The sequence below is a fragment of the Rattus norvegicus genome, chromosome 9 (assembly GCF_036323735.1).
Source record: "Rattus norvegicus strain BN/NHsdMcwi chromosome 9, GRCr8, whole genome shotgun sequence".
In the NCBI taxonomy this organism is placed as follows: Eukaryota; Metazoa; Chordata; class Mammalia; order Rodentia; family Muridae; genus Rattus; species Rattus norvegicus.
In genome coordinates this window covers 47603772-47621165 of record NC_086027.1, presented here as the reverse complement: position 1 = coordinate 47621165, position 17394 = coordinate 47603772, and the positions used below count along the sequence as shown (strand labels likewise).

The following is a 17394-nucleotide window of genomic DNA, read 5'->3' as shown; positions in this document are numbered from 1 at the left end:
TTTGGTTCCGTGAAAGGTTTTCTTTTTTTTTTTGTTCCGGTCCATTCACAAAGCGCCATAGAAGACGGCGCAGGCGCAGTGGCGTCACGTGTGCGCTTCCTTGTAGCACAGTGTGTCAGCTCTGGGAATTTGCTGGGAGAGCCTGGGAGTTGTCGCAGTGATGGCTAAATCCAGCCTGGGACAGGATTCCGACAGCACTGCCGCGGTGGCGGTGCTAAAGCGGGCAGTGGAGCTGGATGCAGAGTCCCGGTACCAGCAGGCTCTGGTGTGTTACCAGGAGGGGATTGATATGCTCTTGCAGGTTCTGAAAGGTGAGCGAGTTTCGGTTTCCGCTCTATCTGGGACTGAGCGAAATTTAGGAAAACGAAACTTACTATTTACCAGGAAGCATTCAAATCCAGGAGGTATATTCTGATATTCTGCAGGATAACGGTGGTGGTGGCCTTTGCAATAGACTGATGTTATCAGGAAGGAGCGTAGGTCACTATTCAGAAACGTAAGAGGCATAACCAAATGTAAACTTGATAGGTCTTGCGTTTGAATGAATTTCATTCTTCGTTGTTGTCAGTTTGTGACTTGATTTTCTCCTCCCGCTGTCTCTCCTTCCTGCCTTCATCCCAATTATTATCCATAGAGTTTCAGTAGGGTGGAAGTTTGTTTACGGTGCACCTTGCTAATGACTACACCACTGAATAAATGGTCTCTCCCTCCCCATCAATGATTATATAGACTCATTCTCAAGATGGGGGCGCATTCCACGGCCATTTATTCTGTGCGCAGCAACCAGTGGTCAGTCTCTGCAGTCACTATTCAGTACTGGTGGAGGAGGCTTCTCTGACCCTACAGACAACAGCACTGCTCTCTGGGCATAAACATGAGGTAGAGGGCAGTTTGACAGGTACATCATGTTGATTTAATAAAACTACAGCAGTAGCATCCCCCTAGGACCTAGGACTGCGCCAGTCATGATTTTTAGTCAGGTTTACAGTACCAGATGTGATCCCCTCCTGTCAGGCAGACTTCACATCCAATCCGAATGCAGTTAGGTACCGCATTTACCACGATTGCACAATGGGCTCATCTTGTCCGGCTGGTTGGTTTTAATAAAGTGTGTGGCAGTTCTCCCCCAGGAGCCTCTGTAGCACCTTCCAGCACAGTGGAACTATCCAACAAGTAGGACGCTTTCAACTTTCAACCCAGTTCTCTCTCTGACCTGTGACCAAGGTGTGCATTATCTCCAGCAATAGGGCCTTTTAAAAAAAAAAAAAGATTTATTTTATTTATATGAGTACACTGTAGCTGTCTTCAGACACACCAGAAGAGGGCATCGGGTCCCATTACAGGTGGTTGTAAGCCACCATGTGGTTGCTGGGAATTGAACTCAGGACCTCTGGAAGAGCAGCCAGTGCTCTTAACCACTGAACCATCTCTCCAGCCCCAGCAATAGGGCCTTATGAACTAGTTTTGGCGGACATTCAAAAGCAGGGGTAAGTCTGTATTATTTTGGAGGACCTCACAGGTAGCCCTCTCCCAGAATTGGAATTTATGTATTTATTTTTAATTTAAGTGTGTGTGTAAGTCATGTTTCTGGGAGCAGCTTAATCTATCTACAGAGAATACCTCCACTTAAAATTTAATTTTTCTTTATTAGCTTACTCTTCTAGTTGGGGTTACTGGTGCTGTGATAAACACCATGACCAAAAGCAATCTGGGGAGGAAAGGATTTATCTGGCTTACACTTCCACATTGTAGTCCATCACTGAAGGAAGTCAGGACAGGAACTCAAACATGGCAGGAACCTGGAGGCAGGAGCTGATGCAGAGGCCATGGAGGGATGCTGCTTACTGGGTTGCTCCTCATAACTGGCTTAGCCTGCTTTCTTATAGAACTCAAGACTACCAGCCCAGGGATGGCACCACCCACAATGAGCTGGACCCTTCTCCATCAATCAGTAATAAAGAAAATGGCCTATAAGCTTGCCAGAGGCCAAACACACCACACACACACACACACACACACACACACACACACACACACACACACACACAGGGTTTCTCTGTGTAGCCCTAGCTATCCAAACTCTCTCTGTAGACCAGGGTAACCTCGAACTCAGAGATCTGTCTCCTAAGTGCTGGGATTAAAAGACATGCGCCTAATGCCCAGCAATGTGTTTTCTTAATTGAGGTCCCCTCCTCTCAGATGACTTTGGCTTATGTCAGTTGGCATTAAACTCAGCAGCACACTTACCAAATATCAGTAGTGTCAGTGTTGTCTCGTTCTCCCCTCCCCAGGCATGGCAGCTAGTTTTATGTCAACTTGACCCAAGCTAGATTTATCTGAAAGGCAGGAATTTCAATGGAGAAAATGCCCCCATAAGATCTGTGATTAGCAATAAAATGCCACAGTGTGTATCTCTGAGGTGAGAGGACAAGTTGGCAAACTCATTTCTCATTGCCATTTGTGTCCCAGGGATGGAATTCAGGATTTCAGAGTTAGTGGCAAGCACCTTTACCTGCTGTCTTAGTAAGGGTTTTACTACTGTGAATAGGCACTGTGACCAAGGCAACTCTTACAAGGACATCAGTTAATTGGGGCTGGCTTACAGGTCCAGAGGTTCAGTCCATTATCATCAAGGTGGGAGCATGGCAGCATCCAGGCAGGCATGGTGCAGGAGCTGAGAGTTCTACATCTTCATCTGAAGGCTGCTAGCAGAATAATGACTTCCAGGCAGCTAGGATGAGGGTCTTATAGCCCATACTCACAGTGACACACCTACTCCAACAAGGCAACACCTTCTAATAGTGCCACTCCCTGGGCCAAGCATATACAAACCATCACACCTGCCATACCATCTTGCTGGCCTCTGTATTGTGCTTCTATAACTGGCAATATAGAGGAACTGCATCAGTCTCTTGCAGGGGCAGGCACCTCAGTGACGACCCCCCCCCCACTTAGAGGCTCTATGTTTTTAATGTTGTCACACAAGACTCAGCCTCCTGTTCATGAACCTTAGGCAGGGTTGGGGGGAATCGGGGTGGGCACTTAAACCATGTTCAGGAGAAGAGAGAAAATGTTTATTTGTTCAGAGGGAATAGAGAAAGGATGAAGCCAGAAACAAATGAGAACGATTTTACCTAAAGTGTTGTGGGTGAGAAAGGGGTAGGAAGGAGGAAGAAAGGAAGGAGAGAATCAAGAGTGACTGACAGTATTCTGAGCTCCTCAGTTGAAGAGCATAAGGAGGAGGGAGATAGAGCTCTGGAGGATATAGCTCAGTTGGCTGAAAGTTTATGTAGCCTGCACAGAGCCCTGGGTCTCACTCAGGACCTTATAAAATTGGGCATGGTGGTGGACACCTATAATCCCAGCACTTGGGAGATCAGAAGTTCAAGGATATTCTTGACTACTTGTTTAATTTGAAGCCACACCCGGCTACATGAGATCTGGTCTTAAGGGGTTGGGGGGTGGGGACAGGAGGGACTAAAAAGGTAACTCCAGTACCATGCAAGCATCATATGCTGGCTGGTAAACCTTTTTCTCGCACAAGTATGGGGTAGGAATCCTGCAACTTACTTCTGTGTACCCTACCCTTAAGTGAAGAAAATATTTCTAAGTAGTCAAGTAAGTTACAAGGAAGGAAACTAGGAAGGCTGGAATGAATTTACTGGGTCAAAGTTGTCAGCATAACTCATGCTTTAAAGTACACATGCAGTCAGATAGAGACAGAAATACTTTATAAAACATGCATGTTAGCAAACCTACATGAACTTGTAGCTGGTTGGCAGAGAGAGCCTAGAAGCCATGGTAGGATTGTCCCTTCTATAAAACTATTCTTCTATAAAAAGACACGGGCTTCTGAAAAATGGTTGGTCATACAAGGATGGGACAAGGAACACATGTCGAATCAACACAAATGAGTTTAAAACAAGTCACATCAAAAGTAAGGGAATGCCAGGCCTGCTGGCACAGTCTGTAATCCCAGGACCATGGAGGCCGAGGTGGGAAGATGACAAGTTTGAGACCAGCGCAGGATAAGCAGTTCCAGTCCAGCCTGGGATACATAGGGTGATCCTCAACTACCTCGCAAAACCCAAGAGTGAGAGAATTGAAAAGGAATCAGACCGTGCTGAAGGAAGTAAGGTGAAGATCAATACTCATACATGAGCAGATGCTAAAGGGTACAAGGTACTCTCCTACAGATAGGGATGACTAGAGAAATCTAAACTGACTCCTGTTATAGTCAGTGAACACACACACACACACACACACACACACACACACACACACACACACACACGAATCCACCAAGAAGGGCATTTGACTTCTCTGATATTTTCGACCCAATGCATAAATTCACTTTACTCATGAAAAGACGGCAGACAACTCAAAAGGCCTGACATTCTGAAACTAAGGGTTTGAAGAAGGGTTTGTGATATAGGTTAATCTGTTCATTTCACCCTGGGTGTGTAGCACGAATGAATTCAGAGGCCTGGGGATCTTGCTCAGTGATAACCCATTTACCTTTTATCACGAGCATTCATTGGGTTCTGGGTTCAATCCTTGATATCTCTCTCTCTCTCTCTCTCTCTCTCTCTCTCTCTCTCTAACCCATTTACCTTTTATCACAAGCATTCATTGGGTTCTGGGTTCAATCCTTGATATATCTCTCTCTCTCTCTCTCTCTCTCTCTCTCTCTCTCTCTCTCTCTCTCTCTCTCACACACACACACACACACACACACATCAACATGATGTTTAAAAAATGAAATTAAAAACTAATTAGGAAAGTCAAAGGAAGAAGGGAACGGGATGTGGTTTGGGGTTGGGTCAGCGTAAGCTTTATTGATAATGTATTGTGAAAAATCACTTACTGTTTTGTGTGGGTTGGTTTTGTTGTTTTGTTCTTTGTTTTGTTTTTTTGGTAGCTAGGAAAATGATTGAGCTTTAACTGTAATGCAGAGGCCTCAAAGAAAAGCTGGTAATCGGGAAAATGGTATCTTAATTATTTAGACTTCCCAACGTGTGGCTAATCAGGACGAGGTGAGCAGTGTTGAAGCCATACCTAGCTGTTTTGTGCCCTTCAGCACTCTGAATCTGAGCACATTGCAAGGGTGGGGACTTTGTGGGAAACCTGACAGATTGCTGGACTAAATAGAGAAGCTGTTCTTGAACTTGAGGAAATCCTTGTTCTTTTTTCCAATTCATAGGCACCAAAGAGTCCAGTAAAAGAAGTACTCTCAGAACGAAAATCTCTGGCTACATGGATAGAGCAGAAAATATAAAGAAATACTTAGATCAAGAAAAAGAAGGTAAAAGGCTCAGTTTTGCAACATGACTTGGGGTTGGGCTTAGAGTTGGGGGTGGGGCTTGAGGCCCTGGGTTCAAAGATCTTGCCTATTGGAGCTCGATGTTGTTTGGGCCACTTGTACCTGGGAGCTTCGTGAATTTGTGCTGTTTCTCTATTCCTCATACAGAAATTGTTCTTAACAGTTTCTGGTTTTCATTTTGGGACTTGGGGATTCAGTCATCCTTTGAACATCTGAGGAAAACTTGACCATTTTAAAGGTACCTGTAGATCGGTATGAAGTGTATGTGTGGACCCCAATTTAAGAACATTGCAGAAGAGCTCTGAATGTGGATCCTAGAGCTGTATTTCCTTTTATGAAAAATGAAAATCGTTAGAATAGCTAAGGAAACACGTGCAACTCTGCTGTCCTGGGTTGGGTGTTTTTTTCTTTCTTTCATTTTATAGTCTCATAAGAACTTCATTCAGTTCGCAGAGTGTGAACCACTAAAAGTCTGCTTGAAACACTTTGTAGCATGCTTCTCATGTGCAATGCCCTGGATTCAATCCCTAGCACCAAAAGCAAGCAGACAAACAAGCAAGGAAACAAAAAACCTTAAAACCAAACCAACCAACCAACCAAACAAACAGATAAGTAGGTAATTAAATAAATAAAAGGCAGTGTGGTATATACCTGTAGACCCAGCACTTGGGAGGTAGAGGAAAAAGGATTAGGAATTCAAGGTCACCCTCAGCTACGTAAGAAGTGTGTGGCCAGCCTGGGCTACATTTCTTGCAGTGCTAGGGCCTGCTTCTGATCTCCGTGGTGCTGTTTATGTTTAAGGCCCACATTAGTCACAAGAGTTCGAGATCTGAGGTGGCCAGTCTGGAAGGAAGGCGGATACGACTGGATTCGTCCTGTTCTGCCCACTGTGGCAGGGTCTGAGCCACACCTTGGTACAGTCAGTCCTTGTATTAGTTAGGGTTCCATTGCTGTGCACAGACACCATGATCAAGAGAACTCCTATAGGACAACATTTAACTGGGGCTGGCCTACAGGTTCAGAGGTTCAGAGGTTCAGTCCATTATCATCAAGGTGGGAGCATGGCAGACAGGCATGGTGCAGGAGGAGCTGAGGGTTCTACATCTTCATCCGAAGGAAGCCAGGAATAAACCGGGCATCCTTAGTCAGCTAGGAAGAAGGTCTCAAAGTTCACACCCACAGTGGAACACCCACTCCAACTAGGTCACACACACTCCCAACAGGGCTACAACTACCCCAACAAGGTCACACCCATGCCAGCAGGGCCACACCTACTCCAAGGCCACACCTCCTAATAGTGCCACACTGTGGACCAAGCATATACAAATGGTCACATTTTTGGCTTGGTTTTTGAGGCAGGGTTTCTCTGTGTAGTCTTGGCTATCCTAGAACTCACTCGGTAGACCAAACTGGCTTCGAACTCACAAAGATCGATCACTTGCCCCTGCCTCCTGAGTACTGAGGCTAAAGGCGTGCACCACCACTGCCTAGCTCAGTCAGTCCTCTCTTGGAAGCTTTTTCAAGTAACCTCTTGTGGGCTGGGGAGAAGGACCCAGCACAGCACTGGCTGCTCTTGCAGAGGACCCCCGCCCCAACCACTCCTGGGTTCAGTGTCCAGTACCCACATGGCAGCTCACAGCCATTTTAACTCAGATTCTGGGGAATCTAAGGCTGTGTTCTGACTTAGGCAGACACTGCGTATATGTGGTGCAAATACATACATGCAGGCAAGACATTTATATGCATAAAATAAATTCTTTTTTTTTTTTGGTTCTTTTTTTTTTTTTCGGAGCTGGAGACCGAACCCAGGGTCTTGCACTTCCTAGGCAAGCGCTCTACCACTGAGCTAAATCCCCAACCCCATAAATTCTTTTTTAATTTAAATTTAAAGAAAAAAATTTTAAGTTTAAAAAAATGGATGGTCCCCTTTGCTTAGCCTCTGTGAAGGCAGGAATCTCCTTGGGAATAGTATTTTGTCTTCTTTCCTTATGTGTATGAAACATTTTGCAGTTTTCAGCCTAGAGTAGGCGTGTGATAGCTTCTGTGTCAATAAGTTTGAAAGATTGTAACTTATCCTGATTACTCATTGTATGAAACATAACTGCGTATAAAGAAAGTGCTCACAGGCACTGGTGAGGTGGTCCAGTGGGTAGAACCACCCGCCAACAAATGTAAAGACCTAAATTCAACCCCCGGGGGACCCACGTGTGTGCCCCACAGGAAAGACTGAAGGTGTAACTTTTTAAAGTGGTCACTGGTCACAATGTCATAGCTTGTGTCTTATAGATGGAAAATATCACAAGCAAATTAAAATAGAAGAGAATGCCACTGGTTTCAGTTACGAGTCACTTTTCAGAGAATACCTACAGGAGACAGTTACAGAAGTTTGGATAGAAGACCCCTACATTAGACAGACCCATCAGGTAAGTAGCTTACTAAAACATAATGGAATGCAACTTTAAATGCACAGTCAGCTGCCCATGTTTATGGGTTACCTACCCATGGATTCAGTGGAGGGTCAGAGATACAGGTAAAAATTCCATCCGTACTGAACAGGCACAAACGAGACAAGACAGTGGTAACGCATGGTGTCTCCACTGTGTGATACGGAGTCTAGAGGCCGTCTAAAGGGCCCAGGAATTGGTGTGTGGCGTCTGGCCTGATACCACCTCACTTAAAATAAGGGATGGAACCATCTGTGGATATCTTAGTATCTGGCTGGGGAAGGGTGTCCTAGAGTCAGTTCTTTTAAATAGTTTTATTAGACACTGGTGTTTCCTTTCGGATGCAGTACTTATAAAGCAGTGTTTTATTTTGCTCCCTGTGCACTATGCCCAGTAATTGACTGTAGCAGCTTAAATTTAAAACTTCCGTGTAACTTGCTGTATTTAGGTTCTTTGTATCTTTACCTGTGGAACTTTGTGCCACCTTTATTTGAGTCGACTTAACCCACCCCTTCGGTGGCAGGACCCGAGGACGCACCACCAGATGGAGGAGCTCCCCCATCAGGGAGGCCCCCAGGCGTTCCTCCAGGTGTACCACGGGCTCGGGCTCTGGTACAGTGACAGGACTGTAGGCTTTCTCCAGTTCTTTCCGCCGGCGCTCAGATCGTTCCTTCTCTGCAGGCTGGTGCTGACCCAGCCAGCTGATGACTGTAGAGTCAGTTCTTGCTGGAAAACTGGGGAGCTAGTACTAATCCATCCCAATGCCTTTCAGCTCTATAACTTCCTTCGGTTCTGTGAGATGCTGATTAAGAAGCCATGTAAAGTAAGGACTATTCACCTTCTCACCTCTGGGGATGAAGTAGGTATCTGAAAAGCCTCATTCTTTCTGAACTTACTGTGTCAGTTACAGGTTACCTGGCCGGGCCCTTCGTGCCAAGAATAGACTGTCTTAAGAAAAAGGCTGTTGATTTGAGAGCGTTGACCTCATATTCCATCATTTTGTTGAACTCTATGAATTTGAGTTTATCAGTGTGGTCTCAGTGACCCTGCAGTCTGCGCCAGTGACTGTTCTGTCCTTTACTCCATGGGCCTGGCGTTAGACTGTCGCTGGGTCTTTCTTGATTTTGACTAGAGTAGAAGTGTACCTGAAGAATTAGACTTTCCAGGGTTAGTCTAAGGAGTAGGCAGCCCCACACGGATAACCGAGCATCGTCACTAAGGTACATTTAAGAAACAGCATGGTGCCACATGCCTGTGCTCCTAGCAACAGGGAGGCGGAGGGAGGAGGCAGTTGTGTGATATTCACAATTGTTTAATTGTTTGTATAAAAACAATATAAAAAGAAAAGAATTACTCATCTGTCGGTTGCTTCTTTGAGGCAGCAATGTTGAAATCGATATAAATCTTTTCAGTTTAATCTCTCTATGGTATTGTATAGCTTGTGGATAATGTAACTTACTAATAACAGAGGCAGTAAATTATGCTTCATATTATCAATAGGGTTTTGGGAACACACAGCAAAGTAGTGGCCTGGAAGAAATAAAGCAGTCCCTCAGGAGTCACGGAGTGGTTTTGGAAATAAACTATTCTTCATCTATCCATGACCGAGAAATTAGGTTAGTGTGTAATGTTTTACTTTTTCATATACTTTAAAAATTCTAATGTAATATAATCATATACATATTGTTAAATATACAAACTGCAAATGAAGCTCAAATTTAGTAATTGCACATTGGACAAAAAACAAAAACAAAAAAAAAAACCAAAAAAAACCCCTTGACTTACCTCTTAAGAGTGAGTTAATTCTTAGTCAAGTAATATGTACAGGTCCTGTGTCATGTGGGAAAGAGCTCTTCTTTGCAGACCATAGCCACTATAGGAGCCAACTATAGGAGATAGTAAATTACTGTTTACCCAGTGTGGCTTTGGTGGTATGTTATAGCAGTGTGCTGTCAATTAGGAAATGTAGACACAGCTTCTTAGTGATCCTTCCTTCCCTTTAGCCTAGTAAATTTCACATGATACAGAAAAGAGACCCTGTTTCTAATAAGAAGTAAATCAGAAGCTAAAGTGGATGGCAGTGTCGCTATTGTTGAAACAGAGGTCAGTGTCTGGACTACCCTTGGGATCCCAGTTCCCATCTCTTTTCTGCATAGTGGCACTGTGGCAGTCAGGGTTCTCTAGAGGGACAGAACACACACACACACACACACACACACACACACACACACACACACTCACACACACACACACACACAGAGGATTTGTTAGAATGGCTTACAAGTTGTGGTCCAGCTAGTCCAACAATGACTGTTTACCAAGAACCCAGAGTTGTTCAGCCCATGAAGCTGGGAGCCTCAGCTGGTCTTCGTTATACACTGGAATCCTGGAGAAGTAGGCTGTAGTGCTGGTGACAGAGTGGTGAGAGCAAGCAGGAAAATAGAGCAGGCTTCCGTCTTCCATGTCATGAGCTTTATATAGGCTGCCAGCAGAAGGCACAGCCCAGATTAAAGGTAGATCTTCCCATCTCAAAAGATGGTGATTAGAAGTGGGTCTCCGCACATCAAAATGTTTAATTAAAGAAAAAAAAATCCCTTACCGGTGTGCACGGCCATTTGAGCATTAGTTAATTCTAGATGTTCTCAAGTTGAAAGCCAGAATAGCTATCACAGGCACTGTTGAAACATCACCACACTCTTCCTGAAAGGGCCTTGCAAACCGCTTGTTAGTGGAGAAGAGCTTGGGCAAGCTGAAATTCAAAAGTGGCTTTCCCTTTACCGGTTCTTCCTCCCCTAACCAGGTTAGCTGATGGTTTTCAGTGCTCCTTTTGTTTTTCTTACACGCAGCTCTGGACCAACCCCAGTCTGATTCCACTCATGCTTTTCTTGGTTTAGGGGGAGATCTTGTTGATTCTTAACCAACTTTAAAAACCTGCCTGACTCAGATGACTCGAATATAATACTGTACACTGATTTCAATAGGTTCAACAATGGATGGATGATTAAAATCGGAAGGGGCCTTGATTACTTTAAGAAACCACAGGTAGGCTATGGCTTTATGACTCCGTGCGAGCACTGTTTGTTTTCATACTTGTTCTCATGGGCTCCTGGGCTCCCGGCCTCCACGTAACATCATGCGTGTCTTTCCGTGTGAGTCGCTTTTAACATTGCCCTTCTTTTCTTTATAGGGCCGTTTTTCTCTCGGATACTGTGATTTAGACCTGAGGCCGTGTCATGAAACAACGGTGGACATTTTTCACAACAAGCACACAAAAAAAATATGATGCCATAATGACCAAAATCCACGTTTCTGCCGTAGGTGGCCTCAGCCCATTTTCTGTTGCTAGAACTGAACAGCGCACACTGGAGAGTGGGTAAAGGATGGAGGCTTGGTCTTCGGTACCTGGGAGGACCTTCCTTCTGCATCCCACAGGGCTTAATGCAAAAAAGACAGAGTAGGCTTGTGAGGCAGAGCCTGACACCTCAGAGGTTTCCCCTCTAAACACTGCTGAACTAGGGACCATGATTCTAACCCATGAACTCCTGGGGGGCACAAACCATAGCAAGCAGATATTGGGCCTGCTTTTTTTTTTTATTTACTCCGAACATATTTTTATAATGTATGAATTTAACAATAAATGTTTACATTTCTACTGATTTCTGGGTCCACTCATCTGTGAACACACTGTTCAGCAGATTTACAGTGTTCCTCTGAAGTCACACAGTTAACTGAAAGATTTTACCAGCCTCCGCCTGACTGTCGGAGAGTAGCCCACCAAGTGTGGCACAGCTGTTATGAGGGAAACCGGATGGATGATCGTTTTGCTCCTAGGAATTCAGTGTTCCTAAATGAAAATCATGGCTCACAGTGCTTGTGAGAGACTGAGGGCCTAATCATGAGAAAAAAAATGTACATGTGGCTGAAGTTGTAGCTCGGAGTACTGCTCTTAACTACTGAGCCATCTCTCCGGCCCTGGCAGTTTTTTTCTAACCCAATTAGCTCCCAGATAATTGAGTCAGAGACCTACTGATTTAGTCAACAGGCTTTAAGCACAATAACCGAGCAGATACTACGCCTAACCCTCCATACTATCTTAGCTACTTCCCAGCCACACGCCCCCAAGTCCCCAACTCACTTGTATTTAGTCTTTCCTTGGTTTGCTTTACTGTAGCTGTCCTCATGAAGAACTCCCTTGGCAGTTCCTCCTTATTCCTGAACTTCTCCCTGGACACGCGCCCCGCCCCCATCAGTAGTCCAGCCTTCCTATCTCCTCTGCCCAATCACTGGCTGTTCAGCTATTTATTAACCAATCAGAGATAATTGGGGAGCATTCTTTATACCACATTGATGCAGGAGATTCTTCAAGATCCATGGTAATTTCATATACTGTGAAGTGCCTTTCAGTGCTTGGTATACAGTGCATACACAATAAATAGCCAGTACTGTAGGAGCAAAATGGATTAGTGGTAGAGTTAAGAAGCAGCCAACAGTGACGTTACTCTCTGAAGAAATTTGGAAAGTGAAAACTTGGAAAAGTAAAACTGACAAATGGGATCTCAGTTTGGGGAAAAGGGTATACTGACTGACTTTGGTTAAAGACCCAAAAGAACAGGCAGATGTAAATCATTGGCCATGGGGGAAGCACATTTTTAATCCCAGCACTCAGGAGTCAGAAGCACACACACAAAGATCTCGGAGTCTGAGGCCATCCTCGTCCAAGTAGCAAGTTCTGCCCTGGTGAGGGCTGCATGCTGAGACCGTGTACTGACTAGTTATATGTCAACTGGATACAAGCTATAGTCATTTTGGAAGAAGGAACCTTAATAAAGAAAAACATTCCCACTAGACTGGACTGTGGACGAGTGTGGTGCACTTTCTTGGGTTACAGTTGATGAGGGCCCAGCTCACTAAGGGCAGCGCCACCCCTGGGCTGGAGGTCCTGAGCAAGCCAGTAAGCAGGCCTCCCTCCATGGCCACAACATCAGTTTTTACCTGAATTCCTCTGACTGGAACTGTAAGACCAAGTTGCATTTGGTCATGGTGTTTTGTCACAGCAGTAGAAACCCTAACTAAGGGGTTGGGGATTTAGCTCAGTGGTAGAGCTCTTGCCTAGCAAAAGCAAGGCCCTGGGTTCGGTCCCCAGCTCCGAAAAAAAAAAGAAAAAAAAAAAAGAAACCCTAACTAACACCCCCTGTTTTTTTTTTTTTAAAATGAAACAAAACAAAAACAAACCAACAACAAAAATCCCCAATGGTACAAGCAGGAGAGGACAAACAAAATCCAGGTAGGGAGTTAGCCTTAAGGAAAAGGACATAGTTTCTTGTCTGAAGTTTAATGAGAGGAGAAATGACAGAGGATGGGGCACTAAGGGCTCATTTCCGAGGGCCAAAACTAACAGATTATCAATCAAAGTTTGTGAGTGGAAACTAGGAACAGGCCACCTCAAGAACCTGACACCCCTATTTCTTTTTTAAAGAGACATAAAATCAATTGTAATTTAAAATTCTTTCTCACTGAAACTGCCAGCGTAAAGAAAGTTATCGGGGTCACATCATTCCCCTGATTTTTTCACACAGAATGTTCAATTTACTCTGTAAGTGATGGTCGTCTGTCCTCAGTAATATATTTGTTAGCAGCGTGGTTTCAACGGGGCAGAATTTGCTGCCAATAAAACTTGAGTTTAATTTGTCACCTATTTCCAGTGGCAGCCAGTGATCGGGTGCCTTAATATCGCAGGTTTCGATTCGTCCGTTCTTTACGTCCATGAACACTTGGATTTCCAAACACGCCTGCCCATGCGGCACATGAAACATGGTGTCCACGGTAAACCTGGGTGTCCTGCCGTAAACCCACTCCCAGCTTTGCAGTTCCTTGATTTTGCTGTTTATTCCAGGAAACACAGTCTCATCTGCAGGGTTTATAAGGTTAACATGGTCATCAATTTGATGATACGCTGCATACTCTGCTGCCACAGCACTCATCAGAACGTCACAGGTCAGCGTGGAATCTCTTTCCAGAAGGTTTTTCACAGTGGAAGGGATGCTGGGAGTGGCGTTGCTCTTTATCCCGTGGTAGGGACTCTTCAGCGAGGAAGACAGAGCTGTCCTGTCGGTGCTGCATAACAAGGTGCAGTGGTGGTACGCCGCTGTCCGGCCGATCTTTGATGCGGTTCCTGAGATTTTAAACTGCCCATCGAGTAACAGGTCAAATTTTTTGGTAGGCTGCACATCCAGCTGGGGTTGGACAGCATTCAGAGCTCTCACAATTAGTTTCAGATTTTCCATTCTGTCATACTTGGTTTTGGTGGTAAAGAAGGTGAGATTGATGTTACCCATGTCGTGGTACACTGTTCCTCCTCCACTCTTCCTCCGGGCCAGTTTTATTCCTTCCTGTCTCATCAGATGGAGGTTACATTCCTGCCATGGATTCTGATGCCTACCGATGACGACAGAAGGAGAATTTCTCCAAAGGAAAAGAATCGGCTTCCCTTCTAGATGTATGTGGTCATGGATCCAGTCTTCTACAGCCAGATTTTCATACACATCATTGGAGATCGACTGTAAAATGAGCCCATGTGTGGGTGGGCTTTTAAAGCCAGCTGTTGGGACCTTGTGCTGACAAAGTAGTCGGAAGCAATTCTTCACTGAAAATGGAATTAGCATGCTTTTAAAAATAAGACAAAAGAAGATAAGTTAATTCAATAAAAAAAGACAATTAAATTCCATTCTTTATCTATTTGGTAATTATCAAAACCTTATCAAAGAGTCCAGACCAGTTGCCTTTATTTTCATTTTTACCTTTAGTCTTTAGTCTTTAATAGAGTGACCAAAGGAAATCAATGAAGATAAACTTTAGATAATTTCAACTAAACTGAACTAAATGGTATGGAGTAAACACATTAAATAAGGTACAGCAAAGCCAAATAAATTATTTCGAATTCATAATACATTTTCATTGAGAAAAAATTAGATTAACAAAAAAAGAAAAATGAAATAATCCAGAATCCTACCATCTGGAGATAATCAATTAACATTTTAGTGTAAACAACGTTTTTTGTTTCTGTTCATGTGTATACACCTTTACACACACACATTTTCCCCCAAAGTGTAATGGCACTGTTATTTCATTTTCCTCCTGGATATGAGACTTCATTAAGTTACCCATTGGACCTCGAACCCCTGGGTTCAAATAGTCCCTTTGCTCTAGCTTCAACTAGAATATAGATATATTGCCATTCCTGGCTTTCACTTTGTTTTTATGCCACTGTGTGTGTGTGTGTGTGGTGTGCATGTGTGCACATATTTGTGCATCGTCTCACTCAACCTGAAGCTTGGTGATTGTCTAGACTCACTGGCCAAAGATCCTCTTCCTGGGTGATCCGAGGGAGAAACATCCCGGAACAGGTGTCATGATGTCTGGGATACTAATAAACTAGAATGTGTCCTTTGAGGTTGGGATTTGAAAAAGACCTTGTGACATGCTTTCCTAAGGTGAAGCTAGTCACTCTTGTTAACATATACAGAGGTTAAGGTAAAATAGTTGCTTTTATATTTTAATGCTTGCTTTGCAACTAATTGAATAGCTTAAGACCAGTAGTTTAATCTCTATCTGATCCAATTGCCTTTAGTTGAATTCAAGAGCACATGAGATGAACTGAAATTGTGATTACAGGGTCTTCTCTTCCAATCTAATTTGTTAACGTTTTAACATGTCTTCTTTCAAGTGTACATGGATTCCTAAGAAATATGTCAAACTGGAATTTACCTTGATACATTAACTGCAGTCCACAATTTGCCAGAGATCTCAATAAGGGTTCTAGAAATGATCCAATTCATTGAATTGGTTGCATATTTGTTTAATTCATGCATTTTAACAGCCCTTAAAAAAAAAACCAAAAAAACACTCCGTTCATCCAGGCATAGATATACAGTGTGAATTAAATAATCTGACATATTCTGCATTTACTACAAGGCATGCTTTGTCCTTGGCAGTTGAGATTCATCAGTGAACTACATAAAGGTGAGCAGAGTTACAGGGAAGGCAAACCCAGGGCCAGAACAGAGAAGACTGGAAATCTGTGAGTTGAGTTTAAATAGGACTATTAATCTAGGCCTCATAAAATGGTTACATGAGAGTCAAGATTAAGGAGTTAGACTAAATGATTATTATGAATCACAAATTACTCTAGTTATTAGAACACATAATCTCCCTACCCCCAGACAGGGTGTGTGTAGCCTTGGATGTCCTGAAAATACCTCTGTAGACCAGGCTGACCTTGAGCTCACAGAGATCTACTTGCCTCTGCCCCCGGGCTGAAGGCATGCTCATACCCTCTGAGACAAATGTGTTTCTCCTTTGTAGCTGACTCTGGACTAAATCAAACAGTCCAGCTTTTGAAAGCCTGGGGGAATTTTGCTTCTACAAAGTCACTTTACATAGTGCCCTGCACTCATATTTTATTTTTTTTAGTTGAAAAAAAATTATATATTTTGATCATGTTCCTTCCCTTCCCCGTTTTCACAGATCCCATCACCTCCCTATCCACCCAACTTTAAAAAACAAAAACCTATGAAAAGTAAAGTCAAAATAAGCAAAAGGTCTGCGAGGCAAAAAATGCACAAACACACACAGCCTGTGGAGTTTGTTTTGTGTTGGCCAGCTACCCCTCGGTGAGGAATTAATACACCCACCTACACTCTATTTTAAAAGCTTTAGTTGATCAAAGAATAGGGCTCGGCAACTGGCTCAATCTAGATTTGAGACCGCCAAGCGACCTCCCAGGTCTCTGCATTCACGTTCATTCTTGGTGTTTCAAAATTTTTTCTCAAAGGGCTCTTACTTCCATGTTCTGGGAAACACTTCTGCACTGCCAACATATGCTTCTCCCATACGGAGAGCAATTCAAGCCCAAGCCACAGGTTCACCTTCCTCACAAGGCCTTACCAAAACTATTTGCTACCCTCCTAACAATGCGATCCCAGCCTGGAAGTGATTGCGTACTTAAGTTCTACTCTTCGTGAGCAGGCACGCGACTGGCATTGAATGCCTATAGTTTGCTCTCCCGCCGTATGAGAAATCAACTGTTCCTAATAGTGAAATTACGTTGTCCGGAGCACCAGGTGTAACCTGCACAGCTTTCAGTACCAGCAGGAGGGGCCCAAGCGACGCGTGCTCCGCGACGCACGCGTGCTCACTGCAGCACCCACTCCTGCTCAGAATGTGCCTCCGCAACCCGCAAAGAACCTACCGGATCTGCTTCCGGTTTCACCCACCTGCCACTTCCGGTCGCGCCCGCAGCAGCGTTTCTGCAAATTAAAGCTCAATCAACACACGTGGGACCTAGAGCACTTGTCCTGCGAGACGCTGTCGCTGGCTATTCCTCTCCAGCCACGCCCAGAGGCCCGCCCCCGGAGAGCACTCCCCTGGAAAGACCGCCCCCTGGATAAACCACCTCTAGGACATAGAGGGGGCGTGGTCAAGCCTGAAGTCGGAGCTCCTGTACCTTTTCTGTCCCTTCTTGACTTTTAAGGGTGTTTCCTAGCCGGGCAATGCATTTAAAACTAGATTCATGGAAAGGGCACAGGTCGCTTTCGAGTAACTCTCAAAGAATTTAAGGTCCTAGGGATT

General features: G+C 44.2%; 2 protein-coding genes across 9 annotated transcripts; one reads left to right on the top strand and one right to left on the bottom strand.

Annotated features, from left to right (window-relative positions):
• The first annotated feature begins 132 nt into the window (after nucleotides 1–132).
• On the top strand, nucleotides 133–11423 carry Mitd1 (microtubule interacting and trafficking domain containing 1). Of its 4 annotated transcripts, none has more exons than NM_001009714.1 (7): nucleotides 133–311; nucleotides 5204–5305; nucleotides 7610–7746; nucleotides 8540–8626; nucleotides 9268–9383; nucleotides 10749–10809; nucleotides 10955–11423. In NM_001009714.1, the coding sequence occupies exons 1-7, from the start codon at nucleotides 161–163 to the stop codon at nucleotides 11048–11050; spliced, it is 750 nt and encodes a 249-aa protein (NP_001009714.1). In that variant the 5' UTR covers nucleotides 133–160; the 3' UTR covers nucleotides 11051–11423. The 4 variants fall into 4 exon arrangements, with proteins under 4 accessions (NP_001009714.1, XP_006244890.1, XP_038939769.1 ...); XM_006244828.5 differs by having other exon boundaries at nucleotides 161–311; nucleotides 8540–8590; XM_039083841.2 differs by lacking the exon at nucleotides 8540–8626 and having other exon boundaries at nucleotides 161–311.
• Nucleotides 11424–11800: 377 nt separating this feature from the next.
• Nucleotides 11801–17194, bottom strand: Lipt1 (lipoyltransferase 1). Of its 5 annotated transcripts, XM_006244815.4 has the most exons (3): nucleotides 16768–17005; nucleotides 15532–15645; nucleotides 13084–14430 (listed from the first exon to the last, which is right to left on the bottom strand). In XM_006244815.4, the coding sequence occupies exons 2-3, from the start codon at nucleotides 15633–15635 to the stop codon at nucleotides 13314–13316; spliced, it is 1221 nt and encodes a 406-aa protein (XP_006244877.1). In that variant the 5' UTR covers nucleotides 15636–15645; nucleotides 16768–17005; the 3' UTR covers nucleotides 13084–13313. The 5 variants fall into 5 exon arrangements, with proteins under 5 accessions (NP_001101682.1, XP_006244877.1, XP_006244880.1 ...); NM_001108212.1 differs by lacking the exons at nucleotides 15532–15645; nucleotides 16768–17005 and adding an exon at nucleotides 17040–17160 and having other exon boundaries at nucleotides 11801–14430; XM_006244818.4 differs by lacking the exons at nucleotides 15532–15645; nucleotides 16768–17005 and adding an exon at nucleotides 17015–17194.
• Nucleotides 17195–17394: the final 200 nt, after the last annotated feature.

What these genes read in the sequence shown, in the direction of transcription:
- Mitd1 (NM_001009714.1), top strand. Translation starts at nt 161, where the DNA reads ATGGCTAAATCCAGCCTGGGACAGGATTCCGACAGCACTGCCGCGGTG. An exon ending in ACATTAGACAGACCCATCAG is followed by an intron (nt 7,747 to 8,539) that starts GTAAGTAGCTTA and finishes AATGCCTTTCAG; the next exon opens with CTCTATAACTTCCTTCGGTT. An exon ending in ATCCATGACCGAGAAATTAG is followed by an intron (nt 9,384 to 10,748) that starts GTTAGTGTGTAA and finishes TGATTTCAATAG; the next exon opens with GTTCAACAATGGATGGATGA.
- Lipt1 (XM_063267157.1), bottom strand. Translation starts at nt 15,728, where the DNA reads ATGCAGAATATGTCAGATTATTTAATTCACACTGTATATCTATGCCTG. An exon ending in ACTGCAGTTAATGTATCAAG is followed by an intron (nt 14,431 to 15,531) that starts GTAAATTCCAGT and finishes TATTTTTAAAAG; the next exon opens with CATGCTAATTCCATTTTCAG.